The sequence below is a fragment of the Sprattus sprattus genome (assembly GCF_963457725.1).
Source record: "Sprattus sprattus genome assembly, chromosome: 19".
In the NCBI taxonomy this organism is placed as follows: domain Eukaryota; kingdom Metazoa; phylum Chordata; class Actinopteri; order Clupeiformes; family Clupeidae; genus Sprattus; species Sprattus sprattus.
Window position 1 is genome coordinate 26,537,359 of NC_137917.1, and position 17,952 is coordinate 26,555,310.

At 44.3% G+C, this 17,952-nt stretch overlaps 2 protein-coding genes across 2 annotated transcripts in view; one reads left to right on the forward strand and one right to left on the reverse strand.

The window, feature by feature from the left end:
* Window positions 1–7,215, reverse strand: part of tbc1d31 (TBC1 domain family, member 31) — a gene marked incomplete at its 5' end in the record, with an annotated part of 16,842 nt that extends 9,627 nt beyond the window's left edge. The window contains 13 exons of the mRNA XM_080857556.1: window positions 127–306; window positions 1,645–1,778; window positions 1,883–2,016; window positions 2,571–2,717; window positions 3,003–3,082; window positions 3,680–3,847; window positions 4,404–4,604; window positions 4,834–4,993; window positions 5,759–5,910; window positions 6,128–6,306; window positions 6,467–6,582; window positions 6,747–6,890; window positions 7,139–7,215. Coding sequence (XP_080713682.1) covers window positions 127–306; window positions 1,645–1,778; window positions 1,883–2,016; window positions 2,571–2,717; window positions 3,003–3,082; window positions 3,680–3,847; window positions 4,404–4,604; window positions 4,834–4,993; window positions 5,759–5,910; window positions 6,128–6,306; window positions 6,467–6,582; window positions 6,747–6,890; window positions 7,139–7,215 — 1,872 coding nt within the window. The remainder of the gene's footprint in view (window positions 1–126; window positions 307–1,644; window positions 1,779–1,882; window positions 2,017–2,570; window positions 2,718–3,002; window positions 3,083–3,679; window positions 3,848–4,403; window positions 4,605–4,833; window positions 4,994–5,758; window positions 5,911–6,127; window positions 6,307–6,466; window positions 6,583–6,746; window positions 6,891–7,138) is intronic.
* Window positions 7,216–7,957: 742 nt separating this feature from the next.
* Window positions 7,958–17,251, forward strand: derl1 (derlin 1). Its single transcript, XM_080857571.1, has 8 exons — window positions 7,958–8,284; window positions 12,431–12,542; window positions 12,822–12,886; window positions 13,110–13,136; window positions 14,036–14,131; window positions 14,542–14,594; window positions 15,116–15,226; window positions 16,066–17,251. The coding sequence occupies exons 1-8, from the start codon at window positions 8,132–8,134 to the stop codon at window positions 16,223–16,225; spliced, it is 777 nt and encodes a 258-aa protein (XP_080713697.1). The 5' UTR covers window positions 7,958–8,131; the 3' UTR covers window positions 16,226–17,251.
* Window positions 17,252–17,952: the final 701 nt, after the last annotated feature.

The window sequence follows — 17,952 nt, forward strand, 5'->3', positions numbered from 1 at the left end:
TGTGTGTGTGTCTGTGTGTGTGTAGTGTGTGTCTGGCGGACCGCTACCTCAAAGTCCTCCTTGTGTGTGTGTGTGTGTGAGTGTGTCTGTATGTGTGCAGTGTGTGTGTGTCTGGCGGACCGCTACCTCAAAGTCCTCCGTGAAGGCGAGCGTCAGCAGCTGTGCCCGGCAGCAGGTGACGTACGCTACCACGGCGACCAGCAGGAAGGCCGGGTGGTTGGAGAAGACGTTGTCGAACAGGCGGAGCCACTCGTCCCTGGTGAGCACCTCGGAGAACAGCGTCTGCAGCAGCGGCCACGCGTACAGCTGGACGACACCAGAGTCGGACGGAGGGCAAAGGTCAGAGGTTAAATTGAAGCAGCGGTTGGGCTGTGATGAAAACAACAGGCACTGTTCCTTAACGACATCGCTATCCACTGTTCCTTAACGACATCGCTATCCACTGTTCCTTAACGACATCGCTATCCACTGTTCCTTAACGACATCGCTATCCACTGTTCCTTAACGACATCGCTATCCACTGTTCCTTAACGACATCGCTATCAACTGTTCCTTAACGACATCGCTATCCACTGTTCCTTAACGACATCGCTATCCACTGTTCCTTAACGACATCGCTAACCACTGTTCCTTAACGACATCTCTAACCACTGTTCCTTAACGACATCGCTATCCACTGTTCCTTAACGACATCTCTAACCACTGTTCCTTAACGACATCTCTAACCACTGTTCCTTAACGACATCGCTATCCACTGTTCCTTAACGACATCGCTATCCACTGTTCCTTAACGACATCGCTAACCACTGTTCCTTAACGACATCTCTAACCACTGTTCCTTAACGACATCGCTATCCACTGTTCCTTAACGACATCGCTATCCACTGTTCCTTAACGACATCGCTATCCACTGTTCCTTAACGACATCGCTAACCACTGTTCCTTAACGACATCTCTAACCACTGTTCCTTAACGACATCGCTATCCACTGTTCCTTAACGACATCGCTATCCACTGTTCCTTAACGACATCTCTAACCACTGTTCCTTAACGACATCGCTATCCACTGTTCCTTAACGACATCGCTATCCACTGTTCCTTAACGACATCGCTAACCACTGTTCCTTAACGACATCTCTAACCACTGTTCCTTAACGACATCTCTAACCACTGTTCCTTAACGACATCTCTAACCACTGTTCCTTAACGACATCTCGAACCACTGTTCCTTTACGACATCGCTATCCACTGTTCCTTAACGACATCGCTATCCACTGTTCCTTTACGACATCTCTAACCACTGTTCCTTAACGACATCTCTAACCACTGTTCCTTAACGACATCTCTAACCACTGTTCCTTAACGACATCTCTAACCACTGTTCCTTAACGACATCGCTATCCACTGTTCCTTAACGACATCTCTATCCGCTGTTCCTTAACGACATCTTTAACCACTGCTCCTTAACGACATTTTAACTCGCACCCAAATTCGCGTTCATTTTGGAAGTAGATCGCGCCTATCCTTACAATCCATAAAATGTCAGCCGACTGACATGAGGGGCTTTCAATGTGTGTAGTGCATTTGTTTGAGTGTAAAAAGGCAATCCATTACACGTCAGCCCACCCCACGGCCCCCCTTCACCTGTGAGGTGATGCGGCAGTCCACCAGGTGCTGCAGCAGCTCCTTGTCGTGGTGAGCCAGCACGTTCTCCACCATGCTGAGCACGTTCAGGGGTGGGTTGGGGAAGTACTCAAACCAATGCTGGCACCAATTCACTGTTAAGATGACACAGAAACCTCCTTCACTATGTTTCTTTTGGCAAAGAATATATATATTTAAAAAAAAAAACAACAACAACAGTGGGTTTTTTTCTACACACCAATGACAGTGGCCACCACTTCAAAACAGATGAGCGGATTGTTCTGGAAAAGCTTCACGAACGGGAACGCCACCAGGGGGAGGTAGTCCGTCTCCCCAAAGATGGCCGACCAGTGAGCAAGCGCGGACAGGAGTCTGAGGGACAGAGAGAGGGAGGGAGGGAGGTAGAGAGGGAGAGAGGGAGAGAGAGAGGGAGAGTGGGAGGGAGAGTGGGAGGGAGAGAGAGAGGGAGGGAGAGAGGGAGGGAGGGACAGAGAGAGGGAGGGAGGGAGGGAGGGAGAGGTGTCAAGGGGGCGGAGATGGAAGTCCTGTTAGCAATCAGGAGGAGGCAAAGCACTGTGGGACTGGTGACATGAGAGGGAGCTGTTTCCCATCTGCCCCCCCCTGTCAATCAAAGCAGAACACACACTCTTTTCCTTTCCTAAGCTAAACACCACATGCTGGGATGCTCAGGGACTAGAGTGGCTGGCCAATGTAGCCGGCGTGGTCTTGCTTCGCCGACTACTGCGTTGTGTTCAAGGTGCAATAATTACATGACGCTGAAGTTCTTTGAAGCCACTTCACTTTCTCTTCCATGTAAAATGTAGACCTTTCGTTGCCAAGCAAAACTAGAGTAGCTGCTGGCTGCTAAGGGGGACACGGTGGGGGGACACTGGTGTGTGTGTGTGTGTGTGTGTGTGTGTGTGTACCTCTGCAGGCCTCGCTGTAGCTTCTGGCTCTTGATGGGGTAGCGCTCCTGGAGACTCAGGCACGCGGGGTGGACTCCTTTCTCCACCAGGCTGTTGAAGGCAGCGTGGTTCTCAGGGAGCTGCAGAAGGGACCGCCACACAAACATCCTGTGGACACACACACACACACACACACACACACACACACACACACACACACACACACACACACACACAGACACGCACACACACAGACACACACACACACAGACACACACACACACAGACATACACACACACACACACACAGACACACACATAGACACACACACACACACAACCATTTAGAGGACACCACAACATGGGGGAGCCTTTGCTCTGCCTACACTAAACAACATTCACATTTTCAAAAGCTGTAGTTGGACAGTGTGGTGTCTGTGTGACAAGCTGTACCTGTATTTGGCTGGGTATTCCCCAAAAGCCTTCAGTAAGGCAAGAAGTTTTTTCTTACTCAATCCGCCAGGTAAATCATTCTGTAATGCAAACCAAAATGTAATAGGAGAAGCACACGTGTCATCAAGAAAGTGAGCCTATTTGTTTGCAGTGAAGATGGAATATCAAATGATCTGGAAATTCTATCCACATCCTTGTTCACGATAGTGATGATGACAGCAGTGATGTCCATGGGATTGTGGTAACTCATTATGATTAGATTAGATTAGATTAGTTTAGATTCAACTTTAATGTCATTGCACAGAGTACAAGTACTAAGACAACGAAATGCAGTTTAGCATCCAAAACAGAAGTGCAAAATAGCAATAAAAGTATGCATAGTATGTGCATTTATAAAGTGGAATAAGTGAATAAATAAGATTGTGTACAGTAAGAATTGATATGTAATATGAACAGAACCGGGACTAGCAGCAATTGAGGTAAGAAGTGTAGATATTATAAGTACATAAAAAGTGAAGGTGCAAGTTTTAGTGGTGGTAATAAGTTAAACGAAGTGAATGAGGTAGTAAAATACAATGTTTAAGAGTAATGTATCGTGTAAGTACGATTAATACAGTAAATACAGTAATATACAGTACAATGGTAAAACAAAAAATGTGGATTGGGGCAGGGCTCACCTCTTTCTCATCTCCCGTGATGACCGCTGGCGGCCGCAGCACCTTGGCTGGGACACGGCGCCCAGATGTTTTGGGTCTCCGGACCGTCCCTGACCGCACCTTCACCAGCACTCCAGAGGCGTCCACCGTGGAGTCCTGGCTGACCACCTTCACCAGGGGCTGCGGGGGCTGTGGACACAGTCAGGGCAGATTTAGTAGGGACAGCTGCAATGGACACTTTCTCATTGAAAATTATCTTCATTTGGAATAACCCTTTGAGATGTACCATCTCGTTTTCGAGGGGGTCCACAACACCATCAGACAGTAAACATACATTACATGAACATAAACATAGAAACAACAATAAGACGACAGGACAAACAAAAACAACACACATCAAACGATCAGCAGAATTGCAGCAAGACATCAGATACATCCCGAGTTACACGACTGCGCTCCAAGCGGAGCACAACAACAGATCATCAGCTCAGGAGCATAATAATGTTAATGAAATCATCGTTATCTTATCATCATTTTCCACAACAGGGAAGAATAACCCAACAGAACAGAACACAACCAGTACACTATGCGACCAGCTATATTTGTTGTAAACCCTTTTATACCATACTACATTTGATTCAGTTGATGAAGCTTATCGGAAACTGTCGGTAAGACCCGAGAGGAAGCAAGAGCAATCCCTGCACACACTGTACTGAAAGTCAATGGCATCCAGTTGCAGTACTACCTTGTTGACCTCTTGTGTAAGGCCCTGAACGCTGTAGATGTTAAGAGCACCACTGTCCGTCACGGCCACTATGTGACGTCCCTTGGGGCAGATGGTCACTGTGGTTAGGGCGTTATCGATGGAGCCGACCTCAAACAGCTGCTTAAAGGTCTGGATGTTGATGAAGCGCATGATGCCATCCTGGCTAAGCACTCCCAGGACCTGTAAGAGAAATGGTCCGTAAATCAAAGCTTATGTTTATTACTGAAAGTTCCGAGCATTAAGAGAGTTTCTAAGAAAGTGACTGTTGCTTGTCATATACTGAATTGGCACTTTTCAAGTAGAATTTAGTCCATGGCAATGTTTTGATCCATTCCTTCGACTCCATTGGCCTGGCACACTTAATCACTTGACTGTGTGTGTGTTTTGTAATACAAAATGGCAGTCATACCTGGCTGGATCCTCCATCAAAGCTGTCGGGCAGGAACTCCAGGTGGCGCACGGTCCTCACCAGGGGGGGCATTTGGACCACGCGCATGAGCTGCCTGCTGTCCAGGCACCACAGGTGGAGCAGGTTAGAGCGCCCCCCAGCGGCCAGAGTCTTCCCTTCCCTGTCAAACACAACATTGTTTCTTTGTTTGTTTCGTCATTTAGCACACGCTTTTATCCAAAGCGACTTACAAGGATGTATACACATTTTTTTTTTACACCGATAGCAACCTTCTGATTAACAAACGACTTCTCTACCTCCTGAACCACTGTCGCCCCTGGATGTACTTCCCTTCCCTGTCAAACACAGCACTGGATAAACTTCCCTGTCAAACACAACACTGGATGAACTTCCCTTTCCTGTCAAACACAACACTGTATGAACTTCCCTTCCCTGTCAAACACAACACTGGATGAACTTCCCTTCCCTGTCAAACACAACACTGGATGAACTTCCCTTTCCTGTCAAACACAGCACTGGATAAACTTCCCTGTCAAACACAACACTGGATGAACTTTCCTTCCCTGTCAAACACAACACTGGATGAACTTCCCTGTCAAATACAACACTGGATGAACTTCCCTTCCCTGTCAAACACAACACTGGATGTACTACCACTGACATCGCGTGCAGTTAAAAACGGTTCGCCATCCAGAGGTTTCTATATGTTTCATCCTAAACATCACTGTCATGGACCACCATGGGCAAAACTAACGTTTATTGAACAGTAAATTCCTCTGACAGACTATTTTGAAATGTCTATATAAGAGTAAGTAGATGAAGTAATGTATTCTAAACAGGGCATATCAGAAAACATTGTTTAAAGAGTAGGTGTACATGTGTTCACAGAGCACTTGACTGATGGCCAAATGTAAACACGTGTTACCTTGTTACGGCAAAAGCTTTGTAATGTACTCTGGTACCATCTTGAGGTCCTGATAGCTGGTACTTGCAGACAAGTGTATCACTCTCCCAGGCAAAGATGGAATCATCGTTAAAGCAACTGAGAATAGTGTTGCTTAGTGGTAAAAAGAAAACCTTAACAACAAAACAAATATTGATGCATGTCAGTAATTAATTATGACTACATTATAGAATGCCAAGATCTATCTTTATCACTGATATATATATATTTTTGTAGATTATTGATATACACGCATCAGCATTGTTCAGACAGTTCAATTGTGCTTGGTAAGTTGAAACAGACTGACTGTCCAGTTTTCATTCAGTTTCCAGACAACAGCTCAGTTCCCACCCTTTGGATGCCGACAGACTGGCGAATGTTGAGCTTCCGCTTCCTCTGAAACGTGTCCAGGTCCCACAGCTGAGCAGTGTCTGAGGAGGTGCTGATGGCGTAGCGTCCAGAGCTGTGGACCGATATGGAGGACACAGCACCCTCATGCCCTCGCATCCAGCTCACCAGTTGTTTGGTGTCTGACAAAACAGCAGCCATTCATTAGGGAGAAGAAATGTGTCATAGGATCAAAACTATTTGATTCAAATAATATAATAATAAAATGTCTGTGTTATACAATAGGATGTATAACATGTAGGCTACAGTTTATCGTGTAATTTACTTCTGGGATAAATATACCTTTGTCAAAGCATTTTATGGAGTAGTCAGCCAGGGCAACGAGGAACTCTGTAGTTCTGCGCAAACTGAAGGAAAGGGCGGTGCATGCCTGTCCAGTTTTCTGGACCAACCGGAACCTAGATAATATATAATAATAAATGCAGTACATTGCAATATTTTCAGTCTAACATATGATTTTTCACAACAACAACAACTTTTGTGGTGAATGAGAGAATTGGGCGTTGTCGAGCAAACGGCACTTTGTATTGCACTAGCAAAATTAAAACTCGTTAAAACCTACCTGTTTCTACTTATATCAAACACATAGATATTTCCGTGGTGGTCGCCAGAGACAAATGAATCCCCTGTTGTGTCAAATGCCACTTGCAGAAAACGCACAGTCTTGTTTTGATGAGGATTACTGCGAACTACAGTGACGATAATTCTATAAAAGACGGAAATAAGAAGGTAAACATCATGATGAATTACAGTATGAAAAAAATACCTTTTCATGTATGTATTCTAAGGATAAGACCTCTGCTCACAACACATAGTTATTGAGGTTTTAGGCAAACTGACTATACGTCAAGCTACAATTAAGGCAATTTGGTGATAGTACATTCAGGGGCTCTCAAGCTACTTGACAATCATTATGAACATCATTTTGCAGTGCATTTTGTGGTGCTTACTTACCCGTTGCTTACAGATGGATTTGGTTTTCGATGCCATACTTGACCATCTTCTTTCGAGCCAACGTCGATAGTCTGCATTTCTTCACTGACTAGCAACAGATATTTCACATGCTATGTTGTCCAGAAGAAAAACTATTCTAGCTAGCATAACTGCTCGGCATGACTATCTTGCTAATGTTAGCTCACACAGAGGCGGTATCTGCAGCGGGAACTTTGAAATAAACACTTGTTAGCTCAACGTATTCCCGAGGTCTAATACAGATAAGTTAGCAGTTCATTAAAACGATAAAATTGCCAACAGTAGCGAAACATACATGTCATGGATATAAAATACACAACCAAACAGGTCATTGGGAGGTGTGTACTCTGATAGCCAACTGTTGTTGAAGTCTTGAGAATGTTCGTTGCTTGCTACAAACTACACATGTAAATACTTCAAGTGCTTATGGGTAATGGAGTTTATTTACATGGCCGTCAAGACCAATGCTTTAAAAATAGAAGTACTTTTATCAAATTAAATGAGTGTTTGTATCTGTATATCTGTATCTTTTTTTAAATTCTGTACAATAATCACGCTGGATATATATATATTTTTTTTTGTGGATCTCAAAAACGTATAGCCTACAGAAATCCTTTAATGTAAGTTTGTGAAAAATAACAAAAGCAGCGGGCAGGACATTATTTTTTTCTTGTAAGGCTTGGGGGTATGAATAACGTTAGGGCGACAGGTGGTTTGAAAGATTTCCCCCAAAGGTCCTGTATTGTGTGTACGCAAATCAGACAGGAAGTGAAACATCGTAGCACTACTCTTGCGCAGCCACGTCATGTAAACCAAACTACTGGAGTGTGCGCTTTAAATAAATAGCATTACAGTACTGCAAATGTGAATTCTCAAGAAGAGTTGCACGTTTGCGTCTACCTTTGTGCTTTAAAATCCTACGGGATTGACTCGTGACCAGAAGAAAGGATATCGAAGGCTCAATTTCGTGCCAAAATGTCAGATATTGGGGACTGGTTCAAAAGCATCCCAGCTATCACCCGGTACTGGTTTGCTGGGTCAATTGCGGTGCCATTAATCGGAAAGCTTGGATTAATAAGCCCTATGTATCTTGTTTTATGGCCTAAGGACTTCTTTCACAAATTCCAGGTAAGCGTACAACAGCATTTATGCATGACAGTTGGCTTCTCGTGTTGCTTGCTATCGAAAACACAGCGATTAGCTATTAGCAAAACCTTTGTAGGCCTCGGTTTATGCAATGGGCGAATGAATTAGTCGTTTCCTTGTGTGCAACCAATGGCAACACTTGTAGTAAGCAGGTGAGGCTGTACTTCCGGGATCGTATCCACCAGCTACACATAGTAAGGTTTTTCCTTTTTTTTTAAATTTTAAACCCTAAAGACTCTGTAATGTGTCACTAGACATCGTATTCCGTAGCTGTTTTAGCTATAGAAAGTATTCAATAATTTAAGAATTAGTATTCGTCACCGTACGATCCTTAAACCATGGCTTTACAATCGAAAGGAAGGATGACACTGCATACAAACAAGACTGAAGCTTGTGGACAAGTCTTCTGAAACGTGCTGATAACATATCGCCGTTATGTCTGTGTTTTAAAATGAATGCTACCACCTTCTGATAAATATAACATTCATATTAAATGCACAAATGTGTCTTGTTGCTATTTAAATCAAATATGGAAACTGGTTGTTGAGTTTATTTCCGTATTTATGCGCTATCAGAACATTAGACCTTAGTTCAAGCACAGCAAGTGCACACAGATGATCCGTGAGGCCACATCACTGGGTAGAAACCCTGGGACAAGGACTCGGACAAGGAGAATGTACAACAGCTGAGTACTATAGACCTCAGTTAGACCTCACCTGGACACACTTACAATTGTAATTGTTTATGAAATGACCGGTCACCCTTCTTTGATAACTATGCTCAGAGTTCCTCTCAGCTTCTGAAAGTGATTTGACTTATGACTTTTCAAGAAGTTAAAATTGAGGCCTGACCTTTGATTACATAACTGTTGAAACAAAAAAAAACTGTTCTAGAGACCTTAAATAAAAAAAATTGAATTATGAAGTTGGAATCTGCATGATTACTGTGATGCCAAAATACAGACAAAGTATGTAGTGTGATCTTGATGACAAACTACAGACTCTCATCAGGATCACACCTTAAATGAGTGACACAATCAGCACTGTAAATGCCGATGATGCAGTAATTCAGGATGCAGTAAAGTGGTGGCTGTGACATCAGAAATTGTAAACAATCATGGGCACATCCAGCACAGTACAAACATGAATTGCAGGAGGAAGTTAGCGGGCCAATGTGGTTTCACACAAATGAGAAAAAGCTGTTCTAGGATAAACAATCCATCCCAGAGGAGATCTGAGGAGTAAGCACAACATTTTCCTTTTCCATTTCCGTTCTTTTCCACTGTCCCATTAATTTACAACTTGTGTGTTTGTACAACCAAGCCTGATCTGCACTGTTTTGACTCTATGTGTCTGCCACAAGGTGGTGTTATTTCAGCCTTCCCCCACTAGAGATATGGTGATGCTGAATATTTAAGGCAAGCCTTACATCCAAAGTCAGTCTAATTAATATATTTGTTGCAGACAGATCAACATTTTGCTAAAAAGTAATTTGTTAAAAATGGTTCTGTTCCGAAATATCATCTCGCACCAACTACAGACTGCAGGTCCTACCAAACATCTACCGTAAGCTGCACAATAATATGTAGTTGTTACAGTGATCTGTGTGTATTGCAGAGTGGATGGTCATCGGATGACCAAGGAGACCCATTAGTCTTGACTGACCGAGGTCTCTTTGGTGATGTTGATGTTTGGTGATGCCTAGCCCAGCCTGCTGGGCCGACTCAGCCACTGGTCTAGGGCCAATAGTTTTACGCGTCAAAAAAAAGCAAATTCCGTGTCACGTTTTTGGTGAGTCCGTGTTTCCGTGTTCCAAAAAAAAAAACAGCCGTAAAATGGCTTTCTGCACGTTAACTGTATGAAAAGCTCTGTTGATAACAACACAGTGCCAGCCCTGCCCCCCCCCCCCTCCACTGCCCTGCCCCCCTCCACTGCCCAGCTTCTTGATGAATGACCCTTATCTTTCCCTCAGTGGTGGGGTAGATGCCAAGCTGGCACGCCTGGCCTGTTTTGTCTTTAGTGGGCACTGGGTAAAGTGAACCACTCTGTCTAGCCTGGGCCCCCAACAGCCACTTTGTTTGTGCAGGGGTGTTGCACAGGATGATGAAGACTACTGCAATCAGGCAAATGACCCCTGTGTTTATTTTCGTTATCCTTACTTAGCTGCACACACTGAACAGAAGTTGAAATGGAATGATGATGGGTCCTATTGAATTCACAAGAAGTGCATGGTGAATGGAATGTGTAGGCTAACATTTTTAAACATCAGATCTGAGACACGATATGTTGATTTGTAATTACGAAACTTTAATTCTAATTCCACCCACTGCTCAGTTTGCCATCTGTGCAAGAAAGCAGCAGTGCTCAGTCTTAAAGTTTTAATTGCTCTGGTATTGGAATAATAATTGATACGTGTAATTTAAGCCAAGGAGTAATCAAGCAGATGGATGAGTAATGGATTGGAAGCATAACATAGTCTGACTTCATTTTGAACGAGGGCTAAAAAGAGAGCCTGAAGCTGGAACAAAATCTGACATTTAAGCCATAAATATCTCTTGGATTTACTCTTTTTCGGTAGAAGAATTTTCTTAAATGACTAAAACGGCAACACAGCACACGAGACATTGTGCTGCATTGAACCAGTGCGTCACTTGCACCCCGACTGGGCATAGCTGGGCACACCAGGCCACCGCTTAGCTGTTGAGACGCGGCCAGAAAAGAAAAGAGTCCCTGCTGGTTCTACCCCCCCCCCCCCCCCCCCCCCCCACACACACACACACACAGCGTCATGGAGCGTCTCTTCACTGCGTCTTTAACCTACTTTTCCTCTCTGCTGCAGTACCACAAAGGTCACCTCTATGAAGAGGCGGCCAGGCTTGCTGCTCTGCTGCTCTGCTGCTGCAGTGGGGGTGGGACGGCGCCACCGCTAGCGCCCAGCTGTTTGATGCTCCCGCTCGCTTCAAAGGGCCGGTGCTCAGCAAAATTTGAAGCAATGGCCAGCTGGCTCATGGTGTCCATTTATCCTAGCCCGAGGTAGAAGGAGAGAGGGATAGGGAAGGATGAGGAGGGGGGTAAAAAGGTGTGGGAGCAAGAGGGCAGATGAGAATGGGTGGAAGGAAAGAGAGATAAAAAGAGACGTGAAGTGTAAGAGGAGGACACGCATGAAGGTTCAGTCATTTAGCAGGCGCTTTTATCCAAAGCGACTTACAAGGATGTATACACAAGGTGAGGAAGAGGGGGAATACAAGAGGAAAAGACGTGAAAGGGGAGAGTTATTGGGAGATGTAGGAGGGAGGGAGGGAGGATCTCCAAGGCCAGTGGAGGGAGGCAGGGAGAGCGTCGGCGGGAGGCAGGGAGAGCGTCGGCGGGAGTAAGGGAGGAGAAAAAAGTGCCTGTTGTTTACTGACCCAGATTCTGAAGCAGGGAGCTAGCAAGCGAACATGGGAGTGGGAGCAGCAGATGCATTTGCTCTTTTTAGTTTTTGTCCCTCCCTCCCCCCCTCCCTCCCGCCCGCTACTCGCACGGCTTGTCTGGGGTGGCGCCACGGCTCCACCCAGGCCACCGTTTTTCTCGGAGCCCGTCGATAAAAGCCCCAGCAGTGGCGCCAGGCGGCGAGGGGGGCACCTAATGGGGGTGGAAAGTGGTGGTGGTAGAGGCCGGGTGGGTGGGTGGGTGAGACAGAGAGAGAGAGAGAGAGAGAGAGGGAGAGAGAGATGGAGAGAAGAGGAGAATGAGCGAGAGATAGAGGGATGGGTGGGTGGGTGGCCAGACTAAGGCTACATTATTTTGACAGGAGAAGCAACAGCAGCAAAACTGAGACACCCCCCCCCCCCCCCCCCCCCCCAGGGTATCGCAGTCCTCATCCGAACAGATAGTGCCTCATTCCCTGTGAGCTACAAAGCAGATTTACACCTGCGGCTTCCCTCCTGCTTAATTCAATCAGTGACGTGCAATACAGTAGCGGGAAGCTGAAGCTTACATCAGTGGCAGCCTTTCACAATGTAATTAGGCTGGCTGCTGACGCCACTGCCACTGCCACTCACTGGGGAGGAGGCCGAAGGCAATCACAGAGGTCCCATCGATCTGATGCGTCACCAATAATAATGCACTCGTGCTTCTCTCTCTGCAGTTATGGAGGCCGTTGACGTCCACATTGTACTTCCCCGTGGGCCCAGGGACAGGGTTCCTATACCTGGTTAATCTGTATTTTCTCTACCAGTACTCTTCACGGCTTGAAACAGGTGAGAAATGATCGGTGCTTTGTGGGATGTATAATTGACCTTGCTGGGAATAGGTTTGTATGCTCCAGTTTTCTGGAATAGAGGATAACTGCCACTTAATAAAATAATCATATCCTGCTTAGATGAGATTCATTAAATGTATGTTGTGTTTGTTGTTAGTGACTTGCTATACAGAAAAAGTGTGTGTGTGTGTGTGTGTGTACCCATGTGTGTACCCGTGTGTGTACCCGTGTGTGTACCTACTCATGTAACAGTGTCGTTATTGTTCTTACTTTATAGGAGTATTTGATGGAAGACCTGCTGACTACGTATTCATGCTCCTCTTCAACTGGCTTTGTATTGTTGTATCCTTTACACACAACTGCACTGCATGTGGCTGGAATCAGAATTCCCCACTATGTTTTCACTTTTCAGATTCTCTAGTTACTTCCCTCAAACCTCTTTTGTGTATAATGTAATATTTGATGCCTGCAACAAGGATTAAGGATTTCTGTTTAGGGAGGGACTTTTTGACTTACAGAAGAGTTGCCTCTGCCTTAAGGATGTTAGCCTTGACAGTTCTTTCAGATCACTGGCTTAATGATGGATATGCAGGTAAGTCTTCACGTCCATGTTATAGTTTTATTAAATATATTAATATTTGATGAAATGTATATATTTTACAAATGTTGGGAATCAGACTTTTACCCAGTCCTCGCATGATCTTAATTCCACTTTGAGGCCCTTAACCTCTAAACTGAATGTGTGTATGTGTCTGGCCATAATTGTTTATAGCTGCCATAGCAATGTATTTATTGATCTTAGTCGCTGTGCACAGTGAAGTGTTGTGAGTGCTTCAAGTGGTCAGCTGAGCGTGCTCTGTCCTCCTCCTTAAAATGAGAGATGGGTCAGCGTATCCCCTTACAGAGGCTCAGCAAGCCAAGAGAGAGAGAGAGAGAGAGAGAGTCCTTCATAAGCGCAGCTTGACAGCTGTGGGAGACTGTTTTCCACTTCCGCCTCAGTTCAGCGGCCCGCTCTGCCTCATAAATCTGGCCCAGGTTGAAGTGGGCTATGCGGAGTATGACTGTGACAGTCCTGGGCCCACTTGTGGATGAGTGTCACTGCTTCAGGGGGTTTAAGTTGGTTGCTTCAGAGGAAGTCACTAGCCACAATGGGATTTCTTTTTGTAAGGTTTTTTTGCTTTTGTTTGCAACATTTCTGCCCCAACCCACACATTACTTTTAATTTCCTATTCAAGAGTTGTGCATTGGAAAGTATTGTGTGTGTGTGTGTGTGTGTGTGTGTGTGTGTGTGTGTGTGTGTGTGTGTGTGTGTGTGTGTGTGTGTGTGTGTGTGTGTGTGTGTGTGTGTGTGTGTGTGTGTGTGTGTGTGTGTGTGTGACCTAGAATGTAACATAGGGGGCATCTGATGGTCTGTTGTGAGATAATGGATTTAGAGATAACTAAAGGGCCTTGGGTTTGAGTGTTGAATGTTTTTTCCCCCTTGTGTTCCAGCTCCTGATGATCCCTCTGATCATGTCAGTCCTGTACGTGTGGGCCCAACTCAACCGGGAAATGATCGTGTCTTTCTGGTTCGGCACCAGATTCAAGGTATATACTAATTGATTGTTTGATCGCATCTTTTTTCCAGAACTCCTATTTTAGTTTTTATCACATGAACAGTCAATTAATCAATCAATTTGTTTATTTAATAAACAGGGACAGTGTATATTCATGAACATTAAAATGTAAATGCACCCAATTGTAGCCAAAAGGCTAGTTTCCATGGGCAGTCCCCCTGCCTGAGTGAAAACGGCTATACAACCTTAAAAAAAGAGGCATTGATGTATATATCAAATATACCATTGACAATAAATCAAAAATTAAATAAATCCCAATATAGATCCCAAAGTTCTACTGCTAACCCACTCACATTTTTGGTTATTTATCAACCATGTTTTGAGATTTCTTTTAAAGCGGTTGAATGAGGTTGATTCTCTAACAGTATGTTCCTTCCACAGGCTTGTTATCTACCCTGGGTCATTTTGGGCTTCAACTACATCATTGGAGGCTCGTAAGTGTTCCTAATTTCCCCTGGTATTTAATTAAGTATCCATCTATCTATCTATCTATCTATCTATCTATCTATCTATCTATCTATCTATCTATCTATCTATCCATCTATCTATCTATCTATCTATCTATCTATCTATCTATCTATCTATCTATCTATCTATCTATCATCTATCTATCTATCATCTATCTATCTATCATCTATCTATCTATCTATCATCTATCTATCTATCTATCCATCTATCTATCTATCTATCTATCTATCTATCTATCCATCTATCTATCTAGCTATCTATCTATCTATCTATCAGTTCATGTTTTCTGTTTGAACTTCACCCATAGATGTGTTGCTTCATTGCTAACTCCTTAACCTTTCTCTGCGTTTTGTTTTGTTTTTTAATTATGTGATTTCCTACCCATACACACCTTTATTTAATCTCCAAAACACTCGGTTCATTAAAGCTATGTAGTTGTGCATCTTCTAACTGTGTGTAAAAACGTTTGTTTTTCTCTCATCTCCAGGGTCGTGAACGAGCTGATTGGGAATCTGGTCGGCCATCTGTACTTCTTCCTGATGTTCAAATATCCAATGGACCTTGGGGGCCGAACCTTACTCTCCACCCCACAGATCCTGTGAGTCCAACATCTGCTCGCCCGAAACACAATCCAAGCGTAGACGCACTCCCGGGGAGTAGGATTTTTCCAGCCTGAAACACTGAATAAGTACTTTGTCAGTTGAATGGTGTGTAACAAAAGTTAAGGGATATCTGGCTGAGCAGAAATGTTATGGGAGAAGAGCAAATCTGAGATATGAGAGATATATATATATATGAAGGGTTGTGTTGTTTAGTTTAGTTTAGTGTACATTACAGGGACTTTAAATAGCCCCTATATAAAAGTGGCTACAAAATAAACCTACGTGCATTGGAAACGGTTATCCTCTGATAGAATCCATTACTGGTTCCACAAGGGCATTATTGAATTAAAACACAACATAGGCTACAAGTGTGTATAACAGGAAGTGCTAGTTAGAACCTTAAGGCAGCAGTCACTAGGTTTGGTCTAAAACAAGCTTGCTGACTATCTCTAAAGCAGGCAAAAACCTTGCAAACACCACAAACAGCCCAGTTAGCACTGATGAACGTGTGCTAACATGCTAACTAGTGTCGTTTGGCAATGTAGCAGCCAATGTTGTGCTTGTGCATTTCCTTGATGACTAGTTTGGGAACGACGCATATTTACCTGTCCTTCACATGACTATACACCACCAAAATGAATTTGAAGACGATGGCAAAACTTGTTGCCGTCATAAAAACATAAATGGCAAGTTGTTGCAGTGATGCTTTGACAGGGATTGTCTGACCAGAACATATGCTGACATGTCTATTAGTTGAGTGGGAGTTGAGTATGACCACTTCCTCAGAGTGGTTACTTTCTCTGGTCACAATCTTGTCACTTCCTTTCGTCTGCAGGTACCGCTACTTCCCCAACAGACGAGGCGGCGTGTCTGGATTCGGAGCGCCACCCAGCAGAAGACCCGCCCCTCAGGAGCAAGGAGGGGGTGGGGGCGGGGGGGGCGCTGGGGGTGGACGCCATGCCTGGGGTGCAGGTTTCAGGCTGGGGGACGGATGAGATGCCACTCACACACACACACACACACACATACGCACACACACACGCATACACACACACACTGCGGAAACTACCCCCCTCCCCTCAACCCGGAGGGCAAAGACTGGGACATTCAACGTCAGTGATGCAGAACATGGATTTTATACAGTTGCTTTTTTTTGTTTTTTTCTTTCTCCTGCCTCCCTCAGACTGTTAAGATGATGAGAGGTGCCGGGGCGATGCACTGCCGCTTCAGATCAGCATGTTTTGTTTCCTCTGGTCACTTCTCAATGCCATATCTTTTTACACGGTTATACGTTCTCTTCTCCATGTGTGCAGCCAGCCTTTGAGAAGTTGGGATGTAGGAGTGAGTGGTCAGACCCATTTAGTCTGCGCTCTTCCTTGTCTTTCTCTTTTTTTTTAATAGGCAGCGCCTGATCGGACAGTTCTTCTATGTTGACCTTGCTCCATTGTTCCATCCTTAACGTTGTCTCCAGTTTCGTTTATGTGCTGTCTGAGTACATCTGGGTAGATCTATACACATGGAAGTAGTTTTTTCTTTTTGTTGTTTTTTTGTTTGTTTCAGTTTTGGAGGATATACAAAAAAATGACATGCAAAAGGAGAAAAAAAAACTAAAATATAATAACTTTGATTTGAAGTGCTAAGCTGATGTTAAAATGGTGTGAAAGGCAAATTGAATGCCCCCCCCCCCAAAAAAGAGAAATAAATAAATCTAAGTGGGTGCTTCTTAATGACGAGGAAAATTGTGTAGTCTAGCTTTGCAGGTGATAGAGCTGCCTAATGCAAGTAGTTGAAAATCAAGTGGGTTGAAGCATTGTGTGTAGCACTGTATGAATCTGCTCTGGGATGCTTCCTGTGTTGTCCTCTGCAGTCTGCAGAAAAGGTGCCTCCCACATGATGATGAAAATCTATGGCAAGAATTCACAAGTCTCCCTGTGGTGCTTTGTGAGCACAGAATTAAAACGGGTTTAACGCCACTGAGTTGGAAGTTAACGTCATCAGAAGCAACAGCCGCCCCCCCCCCCCCCAAAAGGAAGTACAATAAACGTGCTATTTTAGCATTTCATAAAAGTTTCAGTTGAATTTTTCAGTTTCATAAAAAACAGAAGCCCCAGAGGTAGGCCACTGCAGTATGATACCCCCTGGGCCAAATGTATGGATCTTGCTGTAGGACCATGTATACACACAATCCCATGACTTGCGTACGGAGGTGTTTCCGAGTTATCAAACACAGCATACGCACATCTTACTCCCACTCTCTCCATTAATCTGGACATGCTTAACGTCCACTCCTGGAAGGCCTGCCTGTGGATGAACTTGAAACGTTCTTGCAGCGCATCCTGCGGGTTGGTTAGGGAATCAGCCATGTGGGTCACATCTGTGTTCGTAGTTAAATTAGGACTCGTGTTTTAATTTTATTTATTTATAAGGAGAACACACATTAATCAACATTTTCTGTAAATGTCCCAGTGTTGGCCAGCTTACCGAGGTCACGCACTTCTCCACTGAAATTTGCACCATGCACTGCTTTCCCTGGTAGCAAATGCCAGTGGACCATTGGGTGCCAGAGCTGGTGGTACGTTGGCCTTTTTTTGCTTATCGGTTCTCAGTCGGTCCGCAGGTGAGTTTTGCCACATGCTTAAAAAAAAAAAAATCTTTCTCATCTATACCTCTTCAGTCACCAACACTTTGTTTTATAGATGTTACCACTGCCTACCAGTCTTAT

Coding starts and splice junctions, on each gene's coding strand:
- derl1 (XM_080857571.1), top strand. CDS start 8,132: ATGTCAGATATTGGGGACTGGTTCAAAAGCATCCCAGCTATCACCCGG. Junction 12,887..13,109: donor TCAACTGGCTTTGTATTGTT/GTATCCTTTACA, acceptor CAGTTCTTTCAG/ATCACTGGCTTAATGATGGA. Junction 15,227..16,065: donor CTCTCCACCCCACAGATCCT/GTGAGTCCAACA, acceptor TTTCGTCTGCAG/GTACCGCTACTTCCCCAACA.